We start from the raw sequence: 24,826 nt of genomic DNA, 5'->3' as shown, positions 1-24,826 counted from the left end.
TCCATTGCTTATTTTGAAATGAGGCTTTTTTTTTTCATTTTTGTTTTTCTTTTTTTTAATATTTTTATTAAATAATATTATTAAATAATAATAATATTTATAATAATAATAATAAATAATTAAATAATAATGTATTATTGTTGTATTAAATAATAATGTATTATTTGCCCCAGGGGTACAGGTCTGTGAATTATCAGGCTTACACACTTCACAGCATTCACCATAGCACATACCCTCCCCAATGTCCATAACCCAACCACCCTCTCCACACCCTGCTTCCCCCAGCAACTCTCAGTTTGTTTTGTGAGATTAAGAGTCTCTTATGGTTTGTCTCCCTCCTGATCCCATCTTGTTTCATTTTTTCCTTCCCTACCCCCCAAACCCTCCACTCTGCCTCTCAAATTCCTCATATCAGGTAGACCACATGATAATTGTCTTTCCCTGATTGACTTATTTCGATAAGCATAACACCCTCTAGTTCCATCCATGTCATTGCAAATGGTAAGATTTCATTTCTTTTGATGGCTACATAGTATTCCATTGTGTATATATACCACATCTTCTTTATCCATTCATCTGTTGATGGACACCTAGCTTTTTTTCCCATAGTTTGGCTCTTGTGGACATTGCTGCTGTAAACATTTGGGTGCACATGACCCTTTGATTCACTACATTTGTATATTTAGGGTAAATACCCAGTAGTGCTATTGCTGGGTTGTAGGGTAGCTCTATTTTCAGCTTTTTGAGGAACCTCCATGCTGTTTTCCAGAGTGGCTACACCAGCTTGCATTCCCACCAATGGTGTAGGAGGGTTCCCCTTTCTCTGCATCCTCGCCAACATCTGTCACTTCCTGACTTGTTAATTTTGGCCATTCTGGCTGGTGTGAGGTGGTATCTCATTGTGGTTTTGATTTGTATTTCCCTGATGCCGAGTGATATGGAGCACTTTTTCATGTGTCTGTTGGCCATCTGGATGTCTTCTTTGCAGAAATGTCTGTACATGTTCTCAGCCCTTTCTTGATTGGATTATTTGTTCTTTGGGTGTTGAGTTTGCTGAGTTCTTTATAGATTTTGGACACTAGCCCTTTATCTGATATGTCGTTTGCGAATATCTTCTCCCATTCTGTCAGTTGTCTTTTGGTTTTGTTGACTGTGTCCTTTGCTGGGCAAAAGCTTTTGATCTTGATGAAATCCCAATAGTTCATTTTTACCCTTGCTTCCCTTGCCTTTGGCGATGTTTCTAGGAAGAAGTTGCTGCAGCTGAGGTCGAAAGAGGTTGCTGCCTGTGTTTTCCTAAGGATTTTGATGGAATTCCTGTCTCACATTGAGATCTTTCATCCATTTTGAGTCTTTTTTTTTTTTTTTTTTTTTTTTTGTGGTGTAAAGAAATGGTCCAGTTTTATTCTTCTGCATGTGGCTGTCCAATTTTCCCAACCCATTTGTTGAAGAGACTGTCTTTTTTCCATTGGACATTCTTTCCTGCTTTGTCGAAGATTAGTTGACCATACAGTTGAGGGTTCATTTCTGGGCTCTCTATTCTGTTCCATTGATCTGTGTGTCTGATTTTGTGCCAATACCATGCTGTCTTGATGATGACAGCTTTGTAGTAGAGCTTGAAGTCTGAAGTTGTGATGCCACACACTGTGGCTTTCTTTTTCAACATTCTTCTGGCTATTCGGGGTCTTTTCTGGTTCTATATAAATTTTAGGATTATTTGTTCCATTTTAAAAAAAAAATTGACGGTATTTTGATAGGGACTGCATTAAACTATAGATTGCTTTAGGTAGCATAGACATTTTCACAATATTTGTTCTTCCAATCCATGAGCATGGAACGTTTTTCCATTTCTTTGTGTCTTCCTCAGTTTCTTTCAAGAGTACTTTATAGTTTTCTGAGTACAGATTCTTTGCCTCTTTGATTAAGTTTATTCCTAGGTATCTTATGGTTTGGGGTATAGTTGTAAATGGGATTGACTCCTTAATTTTTTTCTTCTGTCTTGCTCTTGTTGTATAGAAATGCAACTGATTTCTATGCATTGATTTTATATCCTGACACTTGACTGAATTCCTGTATGAGTTCTAACAGTTTTGGAGTGGAGTCTTTTGGGTTTTCCACATATCATATTGTATCACCTGCAAAGAGTGAAAGTTTGACTACTTCTTTGCTGATCTGGATGTCTTTTATTTCTTTTTGTTGTCTGATTGCTGAGGCTAGGACTTTTAATACCATGTTGAATAGCAATGGTGATAATGGACATCCCTGCTCTGTTCCTGATCTTGGGGGAAAAGCTCTCAGTTTTTCCCTATTGAGAATGATATTTGCTGTGGGTTTTTCATAGATGGCTTTGATGATATTGAGGTATGTACCCAATACGCCTACACATGAAGAGTTAATCAAGAAAGGATGCTGTACGTTGTCAAATGCTTTTTCTGCATCTATTGTTCTTGTCCTTCCTTTTATGTTTGTAGTCTATCACATTAATTGTTCTTGCCCTTTCTTTTATGTTTGTAGTCTATCCCATTAATTGATTTGCAACCTTGCAGCCCAGGAATAATCCCACTTGGTCGAGGTAAATAATCCTTTTAATGCTGTTGGATCCAGTTGGCTAGTATTTTGGTGAGAATTTTTGCATCTCTGTTCATCAGGGATATTGGTCTGTAATTCTCCTTTTTGGTGGGGTCTTTGTCTAGTTTTGGGATCAAGGTAATGATGGCTTCATAAAATGAGTTTGGAAGTTTTCCTTCGATTTCTATTTTTTGGAACAGTTTCAGGAGAATATGTATATATTCTTCCTTAAATGCTTGGTAGAATTCCCCTGGGAAGCTGTCTGGCCCTGAGCTCTTATTTGCTGGGAGATTTTTGATGACTGCTTCAATCCTCTTACTGATTATGGGTCTGTTCAGGTTTTCTATCTCTTCCTGGTTCAGTTGTGGTAGTTTATATGTCTCTAGGAATGCATGCATTTCTTCCAGATTGTCAAATTTGCTGGCGTGTAGTTGCTCATTATATGTTCTTATAATTGTTTGTATTTCTTTGGTGCTGGTTGTGATCTCTCCTCTTTCATTCGTGATTTTATTTATTTGGGTCTTTTCTCTTTTCTTTTTGATAAGTCTGGCCAGGGGTTTATCAGTCTTATTAATTCTTTCAAAGAACCAGCTCCTAGTTTCATTGATCTGTTCTACTGTTCTTTTGGTTTCTATTTCATTGATATCTGCTCTGATCTTTATTATTTCTCTTCTCCTGCTGGGTTTAGACTTTCTTTGCTGTTCTTTCTCTGGCATCTTTAGGTGTAGGGTTATGTTGTGTACTTGAAACCTTCCTTTTTTCTTGAGAAAGGCTTGTATGGCTATAAACTTTCCTCTCAGGACTGCCTTTGCTGTGTCCCACAGATTTTGAACAGTTGTGTTTTCATTTTCATTTGTTTCCATAAATTTTTTCAACTCTTTTTTAATTTCCTGGTTGACCCATTCATTCTTTTTGTTTTTTTTTTTAATATTTTATTTATTTATTTGACAGACAGAGATCACAAGTAGGCAGAGAGGCAGGTTGGGAGTGGAGGGAGCAGGCTCCCTGCTGAGCAGAGAGCCTGATGCAGGGCTCCATTACAGGATTCTGGGATCATGACCTGAGCCAAAGGCAGAGGCTTTAACCCACTGAGCCACCCAGGTGCCCCAACCTATTCATTCTTTAGTAGGATGCTCTTTAGCCTTCATGTATTTGAGTTCTTTCCAACTTTCCTTTTGTGATTGAGTTCTAGGTTCAGAGCATTGTGGTCTGAAAATATGCAGGGAATGCTCCCAATCTTTTGGTACTGGTTGAGAACTGATTTGTGACCCAGGACAGGATCTATTCTGGAGAATGTTCCATGTGCACTCTTGAAGAATGTATATTTTGTTGCTTTGCGATGGAATGTTCTGAATATATCTGTGATGTCCATCTTAAGGCCTTTATTTCCTTGTTGATCTTTTACTTGGGTTACCATTTTAGTGAGGGGGGGGTGTTAAAAGTCTCATGCTATTATTGTATTATTGTCAATGTCTTTCTTTGATTTTGTTATTTATTGGTTTATATAGTTGGCTCCTCCCATGTTAGGGGCATAGATATTTAAAATTGTTAGATCTTCTTGTGGGCAGACCCTTTAAGTATGATTTAGTGTCCTTCTCTTCTCTTATTATAGTGTTTGGCTTAAAAATCTAATTTATCTGATGTAAGGATTGCCACCCAGCTTTCTTTTTAATGTCCATTAGTATGGTAAATTGTTTTCCACCCCTTCACTTTAAATCTGGAGGTGTCTTTGGGTCTAAAATGAGTTTCTTGAATACACCATATTGATGGGTTTGGGTTTTTTTTTTTTATTCATTCTCTTACCCTCTGTCTTGATTGGGGCATTTAGCCCTTTTACATTCAGCGTTATTTAGTGCCATTATATTCCCTGTAGGGTGACTGTTACTGTATATTGTCTCTGTTCCTTTCTAGCCTACTACTTTTAGGCTCTCTATTTGCTTAGAGGACCCCTTTCAATATTTCCTGTAGGGCTGGTTTGGTGTTTGCAAATTCCTTTAATTATTATTTGTCCTAGAAGCTTCTTACCTCTCCTTCTATTTTCAGTGATAGCTTAGCTGGATATAGTATTCTTGGCTGCATATTTTTCTCATTTTATGCTCTGAATATATCATGCCAGTTGTTTCTGGCCTCCAGGTCTCTGTGGATAAGTCTGTTGCCAGTCTAATATTTCTGCCATTGTATGTTACAAATTTCTTCTCCTGAGCTGCTTTCAGGATTTTCTCTTTGTCACTAAGACTTGTAAGTTTTACTATTAAATGATGGGGTGTGGACCTATTTTTATGGATTTTTGAAGAGGGTTCTCTGTGCCTCCTGGATTTTGATGCTTGTTCCCTTTGCCATATTAGGGAAATTCTCTACTATAATTTGCTCCAATATACCTTCTGTCTCTCTCTCTCTCTTTCTTCTTCTGGAATCCCAATTATTCTAATATTGTTTCATCTTATGGTATCACTTACCTCTCGAATTCTCCCCTTGCAGTCCAGTAATTGTTTGTCTTTCTTTGGCTCAGTTTCTTTATTCTCTGTCATTTGGTCTTCTATATCACTAATTCTCTCTTTTGTCTCATTTATCCTAGCAGTAAGAGCCTCCATTTTTTTATTGCACCTCATTAATAGCTTTTTTTATTTCAACTTGGTTGGATTTTAGTTCTTTTATTTCTCCAGAAGAGTTTCTCTAATACCTTTCATGCCTTTTTTGAGCCCAGCTAGCACCTTGAGAATCGTCATTCTAAACTCTAGTTCTGACATATAACCAATGTCTGAATTGATTAGGTCCTTAGCCATTGGTACTGCCTCTTGTTCTTTTTTTTGTGGTGAATTTTTCCACCTTGTCATTTTATCCAGATAAGAATATATGGACAGAGAATAAAATACTGGAAGGGTGGCAAAGACCCCAGAAAAATGTATGCTAACCAAATCAGAAGAGAACCAAAACTTGGGGGAAAAGAACGGAGGAAAAAGAAATAAAAATTTAAAAATTAAAAGTTATAGGGGCGCCTGGGTGGCTCAGTGCGTTAAATCCTCCGCCTTCGGCTCAGGTCATGATCCCAGGGTCCTGGGATTGAGCCCCGCATCAGGCTCTCTGCTCAGCAGGGAACCTGCCTCCCTTCCTTTCTCTCTGCCTACCTTTCTGCTTACTTGTGATCTCTGTCTGTCAAGTAAATAAATAAAATCTTTTTAAAAAATTAAAAATTTTATATATATATATATATATGACTGGTGAATAGAACAGAGCCATCCACTTCATTTTGGGTGTATTTTGGTCTCTTAGAAGACACTACCTCCCAAAGTTTTAAAGAAAGGAAAACTTACATATATACAAAAATAAGGGTAAACCCGATGAAGGGGTGGAATATGACTGTAAAGGTGAAAATTTTTTAAAAATTCTAAAAAAGAAATTGATAAGATAAGTTGGTTGGAAAAAGAGGAAAAAAAAAGAGGAGGGAATGTGCTCAGGCTGGGGACTAGAACAAAGCCATGTGGTAGATTAGGGTATATTTTGATCTATTAGAAGAAATTGTATCCCAAAACTTTTTAGGAAAAAAAACCTATATGTATATAAAAAATAAGATTAAATACAGTGAAGGGATAAAATATGAGTATGACAATGAAGGTTTAAAAAATATTTTTTTTTAAGAAAGGTCTTATTTAGATAAACTACTTAAAAATGTTAAAAGAGAAAAGAGGAGAAGTTAAAAAATAAGGAAAAAAGCAAAATTTAAAGAAATTTAACTTTGCAAGACTAAAGAATCACGGGGGAAAAAGCCATGAATTCTATGCGTTGCTTTCCCCTAGCTCTGGAGTTCTGCTGTTCTCCTTGATAGGTGAACTTGGTCTTGGCAGGATGTTCTTGCTGATCTTCTGAGGGAGGGGCCTGTTGCAGTGATTCTCAGATGTTTTCGGCCAAGGCAGAATTGCACCGCCTCACCAGGGACCGGCTAAGTAATCTGCTTGGGTTCACTCTTGGTAGCTTTTGTTCCTTGAATGCTTTCTGTATCGCTTTAGAGGATGGGATGAAAATGGCAGTCTCCCAGTCCCTGGCCTGGAGGAGCCAAGAGCTCGGGGCCCCACTCCTCAGTGCACCCTCAGAGATAAGTAGTCAGTCACTCCTGTCTCCCTGGTCTCTGTCTGCACTCCAAGCTCACCTGGCCTGGTACTGAGCATTTCTATCTATGGCACACAGCCTTGTTTGGAGTCTCCAAATCCAGCAGATCCCTGCTGCGCAGCTCCTCCTAGAGCAGAAAGGTGTTTCCCTGGACTTGCCACTTGTGGGGTCTGTGCTCAAAAAGCAGTGAGTGGCCCAACTGTGCCTTGGATCACGGTTTAAGGTGACCCCAAGCTGAGAGCTCACTCCTCAGCTCCATCTCTGGAGCCAGCTTCCCTGCTCTGATACCACACTCAGGCACCCCGGACATTTCTGTGACCCCATGGGACCGGAGACCACACTGTCCCTGCGAGGGCTCTGCTTAGCCTCTGGAGCGATGTCCCTCAGTGGAGCAGACTTCTAAAAGTTCTGATTTAGTGCTCCATTGCTCCGCCACTTGCCAGGAGCCACCCCCTCCCTCCATGGTCTATCTTCCCGCTGCTTTGGATTCATTTCTCCGCACATCCTACCTTTGAGAAAGTGGTTGATTTTCTGTTCTTAGAATTGCTGCTCTTCTTCTCTTAGATCTCTTGTTGGGTTTGTAGGTGTTCAGAATGGTTTGATAACTATCTACCTGAACTCCTGGGATCTGATGTCATTTCAGTCTGCTCCTCCTCCACCATCTTGCCTCTCTGATCTGAGGCACGTTTTTAAAACAGCTTTACTTATAGTGCATGCTGATTAGTTGATGATGCTGTAATAATATTTTTTATTCGCCTTATTTTATGGCAAAGGGAACTTGGAAGTTAAGACAAGGGTTATATAGTAGAAGAAATATATACACATTGGACATATATTTCTCCTTTAGCTTATATTTTTTAACATTTTCCTCCTTTCTATTCCTCATTTAAGGTTATCTATTTCATCCTGTATTTTTTTTCTTCATGATTCATATCATTTAAAGAGTGAATGCTATTTTCCAAGTGGGCTTTCTCCATCTGGGACTGAAGAGAAAATAATTTAACAGTCGTGTATTACTGCAAAATGTCTTCACATACATTTCTCCCATTAAACTATGCAGAAGCCCTAGACATTATTTTTTTTTTTAAGATATTTATTTGCCAGAGAGAGCGCATGCATAAGCAGGGGGGAGGGCAGAGGCAGAGGCAGAAGCAGGCTCCCTGCTGAGTAAGGAGTCCCATGGGATGCAAGTCTCCATCCCAGGACCCTGGGATCATGACCTTAGCTGAAGGCAGCCATTTAACTGACTGAGCCACACAGGCATCCTGCCCTATATATTATTATACCTGCTTCCTTGTAGGTGAAACTCAAGCTCAGAGAAGTATTTGAGATCCCAAAACACCAAGGCCTACTATCACAACCACAGAGGCAGACATTCTTGATAAAGCAAAGCTGAAACTCAAACCCAGATCATTCTGCTTCCAAATCCTGGGGCTGCTTTAGCTACAACCTACTTGGACTCATGGTGCAGATGATGCCTGGAATGTGTGGCACTGGCACTCAGAGATATCCCATGGACCAACCCAGGACTTAGCACAAGGGAGGGACTGAGTTAATATTGATTGAGTTAATATTGAGGGACTGATTGAATGTATTAGAATAATCATCCCTTCAAAGCTAGATGACATTGTTTCTCTGGATGCCCAACAGATGGTGCTAAATAGCCAAGGGAGTGCATCACTTCCCTTTTAGTGAAGCCTTGAAATTTCATACAGGTCCTGAGAATTTCAAAAGCAATCAAAACTATAAATATAGGAAAACAAAAGAGTTACAATTTTTAATCAGTGGCTCAAATACTTACATTTGTGTATAGATAGAACTAGCATAATTTATAAAGCAAAATCTTTAAATCATTTGTCATAATTTTTTTTTAACAAATAAAAAAAACCACACAGGTAAAACATTTGGAATCAATCAATCCAAAGCAAATTTTAATTTCAAGTTAATTGAAAAAATCAGCTTAGTAATTATTTATTAGGTTTTGGGGATCCTTCCCTTGTCCTCTTTTGCATGATATCAGCTTTGTTCCCTCAGCTGTCTCTGGATCCACAGAAAGCTTTCCTAGAGTTCATTGTTCCTTGCCCATCCCTCTGTGGGAGCTGAGTGAGCAGTGCTGTTCCCAGGGAAGCTTATTGGCTTTTCTTCTTACTGATGGAGATCACACCTTGCTTATCTTCTTAAGTACTTTGTCTCATAAATGTGAATGGATTAAGTCTAAGCCCCTAACTCTGGCCCAGTTTAGTTTTGAGAGGTAGCAGGTCATGTAACACTTGAAGAGGAATGTTCTTATCCTAATTTGTGGGTCCTAGGGACAGGGAGGAAAGAGAGCCTAACTAAGGGGACTGGAAAACATTCCTTCCCCTCCTGATAGAGCACAGAAGCCTCATGACTGTGTGTTTGATCCATTGACTGCTCAAGGTAGACTCTAAAACACACTTGGGTTTGAATCACTACTGTCTACTCCTCTTTTTAAGTGATTTTCTCTGCTGCACAGGTGGGGACGAGATTTCACCCAGTAGCACTTTATCTCCAAATCATATAATACAAGGTTTTAAAATGCATTTTATGATGCTTGAAGATTATTACAGAGTCAGCTAAGTATTAATTACCCACTGGATGTTGAGAACAATGGTTAAAAGAAGAGTAAAACCTCTGTGGTCGACAGAAGTATAAGAGAGAAGTGTTTTCCCTTGAAGCTTTTTGTCAGTGAGAGGGATCATAGCATATTGTACATGCAATCGTTAGCATCCAGTGTAAGACAGCCCTGATAAAAGCACTGAAATTTTTAATAGATATGTTAGAGCAACTGATTAAGGAGAAAGAACCATCATTATTGGAATCGTAAATTTCAACCACTATATTGGGCAATTTTTAGTTACTAGTTACTAGTTTGTTGTTGTTGTTGTTTTTTAATTTTATTTATTTATCTGAGAGAGAGAGAGATCACAAGTAGGCAGAGAGGCGGCGGGGGGCGGGGGGGAAGCAGACTCCCTGCCTGGCAGAGAGCCCGATGCAGGGCTTGATCTCAGGATCCTGAGATCATGACCCAGGCTGAAGGTGGAGGCTTAACCCACTGAGCCACCCAGGCACGCCTACTAGTTACTGTTCTTATGTACGCACCCAAAACTCCAATGGGATAGCTAGTTATCCCCATCCTACAGAAAAGGAAACCAAAGCTCAGAAAGTTTAAGCAGCTTGGGGCACCCAGGTAGCACAGTCAGTTAAGCATCTGACTCTTGATTTCAGATCAGGTCTTGATCTCAGGGTTGTTGAGTTCAAGCCCCTACTTAATAAAAAGCAACGGAAAGAAAAGAAAGTTTAAACAACTTGCACAGGCCACATAGTAAGTAGCAGACACGGCCAAGATTCAACCTCTGATCTCCTGTAACCCACTATGCCTATAAATTATCTTCCCATCTCCCTCTGGGACCAGAATGGGCTGATGTAATCAGCAAATTTCATGGCAGGGGTGTAGCTTGGTTTTAGAGGGTTCTGTAGAAGATATGATAGGTAGATGGGAGGCAGATGTGTCTGTGTTAGCATTCTGGAAGGAAAGAGATGGAAAGCTCAAAGTGGCAATTAAAGAACATTTCCTGAAGGGACTGTTTCCCCTAGTGGGAGGGTTATGGGAACCTGCAAGGGGAGTGAGGCCCTCGAAACAGTTACCACCGCCAGACCTGAGGGGACAAGGGAGCGAATGGCATGGCATGAACCCAGTGTGGCTGCGGGAGGGGAGATTTCCCCCAGCAGCTATGGCCAAGCTTAGAGGGTGCCCTGCCAAACTGCATCCAGGTGGTGGAGAATAGAGTACAGGTAGAGGAAGCAAACCCAGCCTCGCTCTTCTCAGGTCCCCGGATTTCCCGCTCAGCCTCCTCTGGGCCAAATACATGGGCAATCCAAGGGCAAGGGAGCTCATGTGGTACAGTCGGTAGTGGTCAGCCTCAAGGTGCAGAGCAGAGAAGAATGGAGAAGTGATGCGGAACAGAGAGCAGCCGCCCGCGTTATTGTAGGGAGCGTAACAGTGTGTGCCCAGCCGCAGGACAAGGAGTGCAGCATGGCCTCTGTAGGCGCCTATGCCGAGCAGCCTCACCGTGTGGAGGGGCTGATCCAGGAGCAGCCTCACTGCGTGGAGGGGCTAGTGGGGGGTGGGGGGTGAGGTTGAATAGGCCTATCCCAGATGTCAAGTAGAGGCGCTTGATCTTAACTTCATTCCCTGTAGTGAGCCAGTTTTGTTTCCCATAAGCCAATGTGAATTTATTTCTTTTATAAATAAAGAAAGAAGAGCTAGGGAGAGATCCTAGAAGAATGGTAAAAGGAAGGAAGGCAGGGGACACAGCAGAATGTTTGTGGCTACCCACCTGCCCACTGGGAGTGTGCAAGTGAGTGTGCGGGTTTCCCCACAGGGTTCACATGGCTTTTTCTGTGTTCCAGTGACCTATGGGATGATGAGCTCCAGTGCGTACTACTATACCCGGACAATGTCACAGCTCTTCCTGGATACCCCAGTGTCCAAAACAGAGAAAACAAATTTTAAAACACTTTCTTCGATGGAAGACTTCTGGAAGGTATTTGCAGATGGCTTTCAACGTACCTCTTTACTGTTGAAAATTGTTCATTGAGTTTCATAAATTTAAGTCAGCAGTATCCATCTGTAGGACCTACTTTGTGATGCTGTATGAGGTGAAGGCTATGGCGAGGTGTTAGGCTGAGAACCATGTGTGTGTCTTGCACCCTGTTGTGTGTTTCGTACCTTCCTGCCTTTAATCCCAAGCAACCATACGAGGCAAGGGCTCACATTACACACTGGTGGTAGGTGAGGGACGAGGAGTCATTCAGCTTGCTTACACATGATCAGCGAGGGAGAAAAATGGCCTTGTTTCCAGCCTGACAGGCACTTCCTCTCCCTAGTATGTAATTCACTCAGTCATTCATGATTCAGTAAGTGTCTGTTGAGTATCTCCTAGGCTGTATGGCCTTTAAGGGCAAGATTTGGTTGTTTTGTCTTGCTTTGGGTTTTTGTTTTTTTGGTTTGGTTTTGTTTTTTTTTTTGTCTTTTGTCTCTTTGTTAATGTTGGCATGTAGCCTAGAACAGCGCCTGATACAAGGCAGGCACGTTCTTTTAGAGATTGTTAATGTGAAATTCAACCCAGGCCCTTCCCAGATTGTCAGAAAATCCAACATGGTAACCAAGGGTAAATTTTGAGTGATACTGTAGGAGAAATGTTAGACTGATCTGGGAGGTATAGTGCTCAGAACCTAAGAAAATCAAAAGGGAAACTGGAGAGGAAAGACTTGTTTCTTCCAGCAGAGATGCTTTCTAAAGCTCTTACTGAACCCTGGGGTCAGAGCTGGTGGTTGTAAAGATAGAGGAAACCGGACCATATGAACCCATTAATGCTGACACCTAAAAATACTTGGCATCCAAACCCCGCCTCTCCCAGCCTCAGCAAAGCAAATCAGTTGTTCTCTACTGATTATCTAATAAGGATAAGACACTGAGAAACAGCTTCTTCTCCCCTAAGGCAAACTAATGAGAGACTTCTCCAATATGTACAGTTCCATGGTAATGAATGCCAAGCTCGAAAAGCAGGGGCAGTGGCAGGGGTGGGGGGCACTTACAGAGTTCACTATAGGCCACAATAATCCAGTCACTTGGAAGGAACCTAGATGTCCATCAACAGATGAATGGATAAAGAAGATGTGGTAGGAACACCTGAGTGGCTCAGTGGTTAAGAGTCCTCGGCTCAGGTCATGATCCCAGGGCGCCCTGCTCCACAGGAAATCTCCTTCTCCCTCTCCCTCTCCTCTTGCTTGTGTTTCCTTTCCCGCTGTGTATCTGTCAAATAAATAAATAAAAATCTTTAAAAATTAAAAAAAAAAAGTGTGTGTGTGTGTGTGTGTGTTTTAGAATACTATGTAGCCATCAAAAGAAACAAAATCTTGTCATTTGCAATGACATGGATGTAACTAGAGGATAGTATGCTGAGTGAAATAAGTCAATCAGAGAAAGACAATTACCATATGATCTCTCTGAATCAAGGAATTTGAGGGGTAGGGCTGGGGGGTGGGGGGGTTATGGAGAGGGTGGCTGGGTGATGGACATTGGGGAGGGTATGTGCTATGGTGAGTGCTGTGAGATGTGTAAGCCTGATGACTCACAAACCTGTACCCCTGGAGCAAATAATATATGTTAATAAAAAAAAAATAAAAATAAAAAAATAATCCAGACACTTAAATGATCCACCAGATGGCAGACTGTTAACCAAAGCTAGTGTTTCCTCTCCAGACAAGTTTGGAACCGGGATTATGTAGGACGCTGTGCGGTGTTTTGTTTTGTTTTGTTTTGTTTTAAAGATTTTATGTATTTATCCAAGAGAGAGAGACAGGGATCAGAAGCAGGCAGAGTGGTAAGCAGAGGGAGAGGGAGAAGCAAGCTCCACACCGAGCTGGGAGCCCGGTACGGGGTTCCATCCCAGGACCTTGGGATAATGACCCCAGCTGAAGGCAGACGCTTAATCGACTGAGCCACCCAGGTGCCCCCAGGATGCTGTTTTAATAAGGGAAAGTAAAATTGTTCATACTTGTGGACTTATGTGAATCCCCCCACACACACACCTTTAGTCCTAGCATAAAAATCTGAGTTGCCCTTTGTTAAGCACCTACTGGTGACCAGACTAGCAGCCATGCAGAGGATGGATATTATAGATGCAGGAACCTTGGCTCAAAGTTAGATCCTGCTCAAGGCCTCACAGCTGGCAAGTGACAGAACTGTCACTTGTCACTCTGCCGTGTTTACAGAGTTCCCAGACTGTTGGTCATGCAAACATTCCAGGAAAGAGCAAAACAGCCATTAAGCTTGGGGCTCTTCAAAAAACTTTTCCACAATGTTTCCTTCACTTTCAGTTCACAGAAGGTGCCTTACTGGATGGGCTTTACTGGAAGACTCAGCCCAGCAACAGAACGGAAGCTGACAACCGAAGCTTCATCTACTACGAGAACCTCCTGCTAGGGGTGCCACGTATCCGGCAACTCAAAGTCAGAAATGGGTCCTGTTCGATCCCCCAGGACTTGAGAGATGAGATTAAAGAGTGCTATGATGTCTACTCGGTCAGTAGTGAAGACAGGGCTCCTTTCGGTCCAAGAAATGGAACTGCGTAAGTATCAGTGCCCTGGCTTCTCATTCACTCCTTTGTTCATTCATTCATCCTCTAACCCCTTAACCGAGGAGAACGTGCTTTAAGTGAGTCTTCAGTGCTTAGACTTAAGACCATGGCCAAATTGGCCTTTGGTTTCTCAGGTTTTTTCTACTTTTTACCCCCTTTGGCTCCTGCATACGTATTTTTCAAAAGGCTAAATTGTTGACCATATGGCCCCTAAGAAGGCAGCTACCTGGGCCTTTGGAGGTTTCTTTGAAGATGCCTGAATCCTTTTTTTCTAGATACGGGGATGACATTCACTGGGTTGTTACTGAGAACTGGTCTGGTGTGGAAATTCTCATGTTACTAGCATTTACAAATACATTTTGGTTCAAAGTTACAGGTATTTAAAGTGTATAATAAGCTTGTGAGGCAGTTTTGTGTCTGGTTGAAAGCCTGTCCCCTCAAATGTGTGAATTCTGATTTTGAGTAGGTATTGTTCCTGTGCATATTGGCACGGATTTTGGATGTTCTTTCGTAACCACACCTATAACATCTTGTGTATTAAGGGAGGATAGTCATTATTTTTAGAATTACTGCAGTTATTATAAAGAAATAAGAAGAATGCTCGAGCTGTCCCAAGGTGGACCTCTTAGGGTCATTGCCCCTGGGGGAATCACTATGGTTAGAATTGTCTTCTACACTTTACTAATTAATTCTGTCAGTTCATCTAGATCCCTCTCTTGAACTGAGACAGCCAGACCCCAGATTTGTTCATAGACAGTGGGGCAGCCAGCCTTCCTGTGATCAGATTTCTTTGTCATCCAGTGGATATCTTATTTAGGACCAGAGTCCCTAAGGAACACACTAAGTAAAGGTCAGAAGATTCAGCATAAAGGGATCAAATCATCCCAAAAGATGTTTTGTCCAGGTTTAATATTTTACTTATTTCATATCATTAATAAGAGAAGTAGATGCAGCCACTTACCAGATGCTATTTAAGAAGGGATTTCATGCATTGTCTCATCTGCTTTCACAAAACAACCTGAAATACGTGTCATCTCTATGTTGTTGATGAAAAAACTGAGGCTAACTTACCCAAAGCGTCACAGCTCACAAACGGAACCATGCTGGGATTTAACCAGCCTGACTCCAAAACCCGCAATTCTTCCACTAAACCACATTGCTCCTTCCATAGCAATTACACTGTTGAGGTGTCTCTTGGTCTCCCTCAGCTCCTCGTCAGTATTCAGGCTTCAGGACCACGGGGACTATATTCCATTCGCTGCTGTATTCTTACAGCCTTGACCGCTGGCTGGTGTCTAACACTGCTCCGTAAATACCCACCGGGGCATAGATGGGTGTGTGATTTCCACTACAGGATGGACCACCGTGGATCCAGACCACCCCTTGATTCTGCCCTATTCTCAAGTTACTCCCATTTCTCCTTCCGTTCAACTCCACAAGTGTCTGGAAAGAGTAGCCTTCACTTGCCACTTCCATTCCCTTACCACTGATTCACTCCTTAAAGCTTAAACTTTGTGCTTCTGACATCTCTCTTGGAAGCCACCAGTGGATTTGTTGAATTTGCCAACCCAATGACCAATTCTTTTCTTTTTTTAGAGATTATTTATTTATTTATTAGAGACACAGCAAGAGCAGGAACACAAGCAGGGGAAGTGGGGGGAGGGAAAGCAGGCTTCCCCCTGAGCAGGGAGCCGGATGGGACCCTGGGATCATGACTTGAGCCAAAGGCAGATGCTTAATGACTGAGCCACCCCGGCGCCCCCCAGTGACCAGTTCTTGATCTTCACCCCATCCAACCTCTGCAGAACTCGGCCATGTTGATTGCTCGTTTTTTTGACTTCTGAGAGTGACACTAAACTTGGGGTTCCCTTCATTCTGTAATGCCCCTCTTAACTCTCCCACTTATCTCTTATTCCCAGGTTCTGTATTCAGATCTCTAGATTTGCTTTCTTCACATTCTTGCCCTTGGCATTCCAGTGACTTCCTCTCTCATGCCCGTTTGATAATTTATTGTTTCTTCAACAAGTATACAGAGTGTTAACATGTGCCAGCATTTTCTCAGTGAAGTCTCCCTCTTCTAGAAACACCCTTGGTGCTGGCTGGGGTAACAAAGCAGCAGGAAACAAAACAGAAACAAATTCCCCGTCTTTACAGAGCTTATGTTCTAGTGACAGGAAACAAAAGCCAAATCTATATCCTACCTTTGTCCTACCAGCTCCTTTGCGTTATCCAAAAAGAGAATCTCCATTTTTTCAGAAGTCCCTTCTCCCTCGCTCCAGCTTCCAAGTCAGAGGCCACGTTCTGCTGACAGTCTGTCCATCCTTCCTGTCCGTCATCCTGTCCTCCTCTCATTGCTCTGGCTCAGGCCTCATCGGCTCCTCTGAGTAGTTGCAGCCACTGCTAACTGAGCTGTGTCAGTGTGCAGGACCACTCCCAGGCTCAGGGGAGCACCGGAAGGATTCGCAGTGTTCGTCATCCAGTCATGCTCATGGCTAGCTTCAACGCAATGAAAGGATAAAAGCAAAAGCAGCAGAGGGTCCAGGCACATGGGGGAAGGTTTGGAGGAAACAACACGCAGGCTTCCAGAAGCCCTCTCCCAGCGGAGTCACATAGGACACGCTGAATTCCTCCAGGAACAAGCTGTGACAACATGTATGAACTGTTGTGTGTCAGAGAGGCTCATTAGAGACTTGGTGCCCGAGGTAGTCTCCGGCTGCTGGTCACATAGGCGGCCACTGCCTGGCAGAATACCAGACTCCCAGAAGGCAGGCAGTCGTTGGGCATAAGCCACTGTGTTTGTGCTGATGGTCTAGGCATAATCACTCTTCCTAGTCACTTAATGTTTTTGTTTTTGTTTGTTTGTTTGTTTGTTTTAAGATTTTAGTTATTTGAGAGCACACACCTATGAGCTGGTTGGGGTGGGGTGGGGGGATGAGGCAGAGGAGAGGGAGAAGCAGCCGGTCAGACAAGTTGGTCAGATAAGTTTCGTATCAGCGTAGGGAGCCTTTTATCAAGTTGCAGATGCCAGCCAAGGTGCAGCCTTGCCAGCGGGCCTTCCTAAGGAAAAGCGGTCTTAGACCTGCTGTGGCCACTTTTTTTCGACATGTGAGCCTCGTGTTCTCACCACTCCAGTCTTTCCTGCTGCCACCAAAGGAACTCTGTTCTGTGCCTCTCAGAAACCTTCCCTCCGTAACCCCTTCCCCCACAGTCTGATCACTGTCTACCTTTCAGCCTTCTTTCTTCATGTATGTGAGCCGACCTCAGCTACTAGCCGGGTGCCTTGTACTACCCCCCTTCCTTCACCTCTCCCAACCCCCTACCCCCTGCCTCAGGCTTGAAAACACCCTTCCCATCCACTGGTGCCTGCCTGAATTCTGTTTACCTTTCACAGCCCAGGTCCACTGCAGCTTCTTCCAAAAGCTTTCTCTGATGCACCTTCCCTATCACTGGATGCCTAGACAAGAACAGCTTTCCTCTGATTTGCCTGAGAAATTTCCCTTTCTTCTCTTGAACATCATCCATCTACCTTGTATTTGAATTTTTTCATGTCTTTTCTCTCCCCGCTTCCTATAAATGAGCAGGAATGGAACTTGGTTCATCTTTATATCCTCATTAATGCCAGAGAGGCATCTGGTTCCCAAGAGAGCCTCTGCCAATATTTGTGGATTAAATTCCCAAATGCCCTGGAAAGCTTGGGTGGCTTAGTTGGTTAGTGTCAAACTCCTGATTTCAGCTCCAGTCATGATCTCAAGGTCCTGAGATCGAGCTGCATGTTGGAATCTGCACTGGTCCTGGAGCCTGGTTAAGAATTTCTCTCTGTCTCCCCCCACTCCTTCTGCTCCCTACCACTCTCTCTCCCCCTCTCAAGTTATTTAGTTAATTAATTAATTCCCAAATGCCCTGTGGAGTCTTGTTTGGTTCAGTTGCCATTAGTGGTACTTGATGAACTTGTCTGCAATTTTCTCTGAGAGCCTAGAGTCATCTAGCTTCTAAGTATAGTTACCCACATAGACTGAGTGCTAATAGCACAGATTCTAGAGACTCTGACTTGGTGTGGGTTCCTGACAATAACCTCAGAAGCTGTGAGATTGAGTGGACCTCACTAAGCTTCAGAGCCCTCATTCCTAAAATGGAGATAATAAGTGTATGAGAGTTAAATAAAAAACACAAAGCCCCCCACCGAGCATATTACCCAACTTGATAAGACTTAACTTGATGTATTACATACTCAGTTATGCGGGGAACCAGCTGTCTTTGTAATTGCCGTTAAGTGTTCCACTGATTGTTTTGTTTCCCTTTTGTCTTTTAATTAGTTGGATCTACACAAGTGAAAAAGACTTGAATGGGAGTAGCCACTGGGGAATGATTGCAACCTATAGCGGAGCTGGCTATTACCTGGATTTGTCAAGAACAAGAGAGGAGACAGCGGCTCAGATTGCCAGCCTCAAGAAAAACGGCTGGCTGGACCGAGGAACCAGGGCCACTTTTATTGATTTTTCGGTATACAACGCCAACATTAACCTGTTCTGTGTCATCAGGTGTGTACCAAGGGCACTGATCCCTCCCATGTCTGTGTACTTGTAGGTACATCTCAGTCCTGAGAGAGACCAGGAAACCATTGCTGCTTTTGGCTAAAAGAGAATGCCGAGGGTCAGAGCCAATAGCAAGTGAAGGGGGAAACAAAAGGCTTACTGGGATAAATATATTTGGTGCAAGTAAGTTAGGATCCTAGAATATTATGAGTTGGGAAGAAACGTAAGTCTGGTCCAAGTTCATCCCAAAGCTGAAACCTTCCCAGAAAAAGCACCGTGTTTCGTATCTATTCTTACTTATTGTAAGATGATGGGTGCTCTATGCTCCTTTACCATGACCTCTGGCCTTGGCTCCTTTCCAAGTTTCCCACTCTCAGATGATACTGTTTAAGAACACAAGCACAGCCGTCAGGGGCTATGCCTGGGTTCAGGAGGATACCCAGGTATCTGCTTACACACAAGATTCAGCAAAGGCACATAAAGTTCCTTCTCAGATCCTGTGACATTGCCATCCTGCTCACTCTGGTTAGCAATGAGAAAACTGACAAAAATCCTGCGGACTTGTCTGGAGCCTTGTGTTCATTTATTTACTTATTTGGCAAACATTTATTGGACCCTTAGTATGTGCAAGGCACAGTTCTCAGCTCTGGGGACACCGCAGTGAACAAAGTAAAGATCCCTCGTCTTCCAGAGCTTGTGCTCAACCAGGAGGAGATGGATACTAGACAATAAGCAAAAGAAACGAATTAATAAAGTGGTATATTAGAAGGTATATGTAATAAGGTAATATAAAAAAGGAAAAAAGTAGAACAGGTCCAGAGGGATCCAGAGTTCATCCCCCTTGACTCCTCCTGGTGAACGTGTCAGCAACACCCAGACGTAGCTGGCATGAATTTCTTGCACATATATTTACCAACCAAAAAGAAGTATAAATTCTCATACTTTCCTTATTTTGTGATTATTTTTGAGGCTAAACGCAAGTCAGCTTTACATGGCCAGTTGGATTTTTCCAGACCATGTATTTAACAACTTTTGAAGGAAATAGTATCATCATAAGTCAAATAAGAGTTATTACTAGAAGTGAATGAAAACCGATTGCAATTATTATTGAACTTTTCTTCGTGATTTCAGTCTGAATAGAAAGAGGATAAAAACAGGCACTCAACTGTGATTGACATTTCAGGGAATTTCTGTAGAAGGCCCTGAGTATGTCTTCCACGTCCTCCCCATACTTTACAAGTCAATATCGTCAAGGCGATTATTTCATTTCTCGATGCTGCTGTCTATGTTTCTGGAGGGGCTGACAGACACAGGGCCAGAGCAGGACAGAGAGAGGACTTGGCGCACAGAGGCTACTTTCTGCCCTTCCTTGACCAATTCTAATTTGCCCTTGTCTCTGCCTGGACCTGATTATTGCTCATGCTTTGGTCCTAGACACTCGGGCTCCAGGTGCAGCTACCAGTCCTGCAGAGAGAGAGACGGTTATACCTACTAGTTGACTGAAGGTCTTTTGAAAGTCTTAAAGTGAAGGAGCTAGGTAGTCTATTTCTAGTTTGATAGGGAAGCTGTACCATTAAATGAATCATTTAACTTTCTCACTGTGACACCTCCAAAATGGGAATTTGTCAAGAAACATCCTCACTTCAACTATACTAAAAACACTAAACATCAGTGCCATCAGAATGAATGTAAAATATGTTACTGTTTCAGACTGTCAGACGTTTGCTGAACACCTATTAACTATAAGGCTCTGGGAAGGGTAAGAAGAATATCCCCTAGGACAAATCATTCAGTGCTAGTTAGGTGATACCAAATGAATGTAATAGAAACACATACACATACACATACATACATGTACATCCACACACACATGTACACATCCACACACAAACACATATCCTGCTTCTCAATAGGCCATACACATTTGAATGCACGAGTTAGATTTCTTATGTTCTTCATTGCCTAGTTGAATTACTTGCATTTAACAGAAGTCCTAGAAAGGCTTGTTTGTTGATTAGCTTCTACATTAAGGAAAAAAAAAAACCTATAGAGCATTTTGAGCAGTATAAATACCAGAAAAGTAAAGGCGAGAGTGAGAAGGAATAATCTCTTTAGGAGGATTTGGGAAGCCTTGTTCCCTTTGGGGGCACAGAATTGTACAAGTGTGTAGTTACTAGCTGTGATAAAAAATATTCTGCCACCAGCCTGGGGTGACTTGTGGTTACAGTTTGAATCCCGTATGAGTGCAGGGACAGACTAGACAGCTGTCCCTTCCTGGCTGCGTCCATGTTGTTGTTGTTACTGTTTTAATTGTTCTTATTGCAACGCAGGTTATTGGTTGAATTCCCAGCAACAGGCGGTGTGATTCCATCTTGGCAATTTCAGCCTGTAAAGCTGACCCGATATGTCACAACTTTTGATTTCTTCCTGGCAGCCTGTGAGATTATCTTTTGTTTTTTTATCCTTTACTATGTGGTGGAAGAGATCTTGGAAATTCGCATTCACAAGCTACACTATTTCAGGAGTTTCTGGAATTGTCTGGATGTTGTGATCGTTGTGGTAGGTTTGAGAACACCACCGAATTCCCTCCTCTGTTATAAAAACATGTTAACTAGAGTCCTTGATGTGTCTCCTCAGTACTGTGGATCCTGATATTCCTGAAGGAGAATCTGAACGTTTTGCTCTGCTGTTTCAATTTCAGTGTTACTAATTATTTTTGCGTTTTGCACAAGAGTAACCCTTCTGAATATAGAAGCAGAGAGTTGTTTACGTTAAGTTGTCAGTTAGCCACACTAATAACAAGAATAACTTAGTGGGGGACCTGGCTGGCTCAGTTGGAAGTGCATGTGACTCTTGACCTCAGGGTCATGAGTTTGAGTTCCATGTTGGATGCAGAGATTACTTAAAAATTAATGAACTAATTATTTTTTTTTAAAAATGACAGATCCATATGTGCTGATACAGCAGGAGTTCTAAGACATTAAAAGAAAGAAGAAGAACTTAGAAATTCATATTTGTCTTTGGCATGCCATGGGAGACAGGGAGAAAAGAATGTTTTGTTTATTCTTTTTTTGTTATTGTTAATGATATTTTTTTCCAACTACTAGCAAAAATCATTTTGTATGTTTCTGCACATGTGTAAAGTTATAGTAAGAAGAAACATCTTGAAGATATTTGGGGTGGCAGAGAACGCCTCTCTGCAGTTTGAAATTTCCCGCAAATAGTCCAGTGTACAAAATACCAGTGAGGGACCATCAGGGTTTTCTGTATCAGGTACAAGAAATCAGAAGGCAGTGAGGAGAGAGCCGAGACTAGGACACCTTGTAGATCCGCTATCTGCCCTTGACTTTATTATAACATCTTACACTTGTTCAACATGGTTTGCCTTCCGCATCATCCTCGTCACTTTCTTCCAGGGTCCCCACTGCAGACATGCATTTTTGCCAATCTTTCTCCCTTGACCAAGAACGCATAATCTTTTGCTGAGTTCTCTTACACACTGAAGCACATAAGGACATGCTTAATTGTCACATGCCTCAAAGTCCATCCTCCCCACTGTCCGCTGACAGAGATGCCCCCTGAAGTCTCAATAAGGGGTGCATTACCCTATCAGGTCTCTGTCTTCTGTCACCCTACTTCTTGGCCATTACTCTTCTCCTGCCCTTAACAACCAAAAATTCATCTGGGCTTTGTGAAGCGTTTACATCAAGCCATTATCAAATCATCACTAGAATTAGCTGGCAAAATATAGAAAATGTGTTCTGAAATATATTATTGAGATGTTTTAAATATAGGAAAATGTTACTTACATGTGAGTAAAAGAATGCTCAAGACATTGAAGAGAATTATACAGATCTGTACTGCGTGACGATAACATTAACTGACACACACCATTTCTAAAGCATTAGCAATTACTATTAAGTACTATTAATTACTATTAAGTAATTGCTAATGCTTTAGAAATGGTGTGTGTCAGACACAGTTCCAAGTGCTTTTCATATCCAGATGTACACTGAGTTCTCAGAGTAACCTTAACCACTCTGTCATTGCCTCTCAAGCTACATGCCTATGTAATTCAGAAAGAGCTTTTACTTAAAGTAAAAGTTCCTATAGAATATTGGGTAGAACCCATTTGGCCCGGATGCATTCCGAAGGGCGTCCCTTCTCTCAGGATGGCTGTGTAACATCACGCCGTTCCTGGAGGTAAACTCTTCATCCCCAAATTCTCAGTATATTAATAACTGTAGCAAAGCAATTTCACCATTTAGGGAGGCAAAGAAGGCAAGGATACTGGAAGTAATTTTCCAGTATCCAGCATGATGGAAGAGTGTGGGTCCATACACATGAAAATTATTCTAGAAGACAATTAACGTTCGGAACTCTAACTGCCTTTTTAGTTTATATGGATGTATTTATAGTTAAGTCATTGAGAATAACGGTGAAAAGGTGAGTGTGAGTGTGATATTATGCTAATTAATGGCAGGTTTGTTTGGGTTTTAGCCAAATACCTTCAATATCAGCAAAAAAATAGTCAGTCGGTGGCCATCCGCCTTTTCGATTATGTACCTATCAGTGAAAACTTTAATAACACACCCTAATGTATTCCATTTATTCATAAAATGTGTTTGTGTGTGTGTGCGTGTGTGTGTGGTATAATAGGTACATTTGTGAAAACACACACAACATAGAATTTGAAAGATTGGATTAAAAAAATACAAATAGAACTCTTAACACTTTCTTTTTACTTGGATAGAAGTTTTCATATTTTCTTTTCACACCCTAGGGAATAGCCTTGTACCCACTTCAGAGAAAATAGCTGTTAATATCATGGAATTTGAGGGTAGTTTTTTGGCTCAGTTTTGCAAGTATTTCTTTGAAAACTTGCTTTATTGTTCTATTGTTCTTTTTTCTTTCTTTTTTTTTTTTTTTTTTTTAACTCTCTGTACTGCCAAGACAACAATTCAGACAGTGTGCTTTTATAAAGAATAAGGAAAGGCTACTGGAATCCTCCTTCTCCTTTGAAACCTTCAGACCCAGCAGAAACAAGGGCACGCCTTCTGCTCACCCTCCAAAATAAGCCCTATGCACAGGACCTTCAATCCCATGAAAAAAGCAAAGGCATTTTTATCAGGCTAAGGCACACCTGAAACTTGAAAATTAATTCTACCCTAAATATAAATATAACATCTTGGAATCACTTTGAAATCATTTTCCCTGTTATCCTTTTGTTTCTTTTTTTTTTAAATAATTTTTAAAAATTTTATATAAACATTTAATGTATTATTAAATTATTACCCCTGTACCCCAGGGGTACAGGTCTGTGAATCTCCAGGTTTACACACTTCACAGCACTCACCATAGGACATACCCTCCCCAATGTCTACAACCCCTTCACCCTCTCCCTACTCCCCCCCCCCAACCCTCATCCTTTTGTTTCTTTAACAAAGGCTCTGAAATCTCTGGACTTACTTTAGTCAACCTATTTGACCTAAACAGTCTTTCTATCAGAGTTACTGATAAAAAGAAGACTATTAAGGAGTCTAAAAATCAGGGCCCCTTGTGGCTCAGTTAGTTGAGTGTCTGCCTTTGGCTCAGGTTATGATCTCAGAGTTCAGGGATCCAGCCCTGTATAGGATACTCCCTGCTCAGCAAAGTTCCTGCTCTCTCTCTCCATCTCAACTTGTGCTTTTTGTCTCTTGCTCTGTCTCGGTCTCAAATAAATAAAAATCTTTAAAAAAAAAAAAAAAAAAGGTCTAAACTCAAATTGTTTTGTTGATTGGTAGGCTCAGGGGTGAAAATGATTAATTCATTTATTCAGCAAATATTTTCTGAGTGTGTACTATGTGCCTGGCATTGTTCTAGGCATTAGGGATATAGGACTGAACAAAACAACCCAAACCTCTGCCCTTAGGAAGCTTACATTAAGGAAGGGAAGTTCTTTGGTAGATGGGGATGGAGAATCCCAAAGAAAACTCAGGAGGACATCACTCAAGTGCTTACAGAATCTCTTTTCCTCATCTCTTTTCTCTCATTCTCTATTTTGATGATGAATTTTGTAGGAAATTCAGTGTGTTGATAAGATATTAATGTTGTTTAAATGACCACATCTTGGGTACAAGGCAGTTGTCCCTCGTGAGAGTTGGATAAAGGGTTATTGTTGTTTAAGTCAGTCAACCCTTCCCCTCTCAACTAAGTTAACATAACAAAATATTTTTGGTGTATTCCAGAGAACCCCAAATATTCCCACCACCAGCACAGAAATCCAAGATTTGCTCTGGGGATCCTTCACAGAAAAAGAAAAGGTGGTGAGGTTGGCTTTTTTCGGCTGTGGTTGGTAGCCAGGCAGGTCTTTGCTATGATAACCACCCGGAGCCATGATTTGGACAGCCATCTCCAGAAGGACTAGTGAAGTGACCTTTGACCATCATGCATGAGGAGAGAAAGGGAATGAACAGCAAAGGT

At 41.7% G+C, this 24,826-nt stretch overlaps 1 protein-coding gene across 1 annotated transcript in view; it reads left to right on the top strand.

Annotated features, from left to right (window-relative positions):
- Window positions 1–24,826, top strand: part of PKD2 (polycystin 2, transient receptor potential cation channel) — a 62,856-nt gene that overhangs the window by 15,218 nt on the left and 22,812 nt on the right. Inside the window, exons 3-6 of the mRNA XM_082726575.1 lie at window positions 11,101–11,234; window positions 13,573–13,823; window positions 18,146–18,370; window positions 20,695–20,923. Coding sequence (XP_082582701.1) covers window positions 11,101–11,234; window positions 13,573–13,823; window positions 18,146–18,370; window positions 20,695–20,923 — 839 coding nt within the window. The remainder of the gene's footprint in view (window positions 1–11,100; window positions 11,235–13,572; window positions 13,824–18,145; window positions 18,371–20,694; window positions 20,924–24,826) is intronic.

Source organism: Mustela nivalis (genome assembly GCF_964662115.1).
Source record: "Mustela nivalis genome assembly, chromosome: 4".
Taxonomy (NCBI): Eukaryota; Metazoa; Chordata; class Mammalia; order Carnivora; family Mustelidae; genus Mustela; species Mustela nivalis.
Note: the sequence above shows the minus strand (reverse complement) of the source record. Positions and strands in the feature narration are given on the sequence as shown.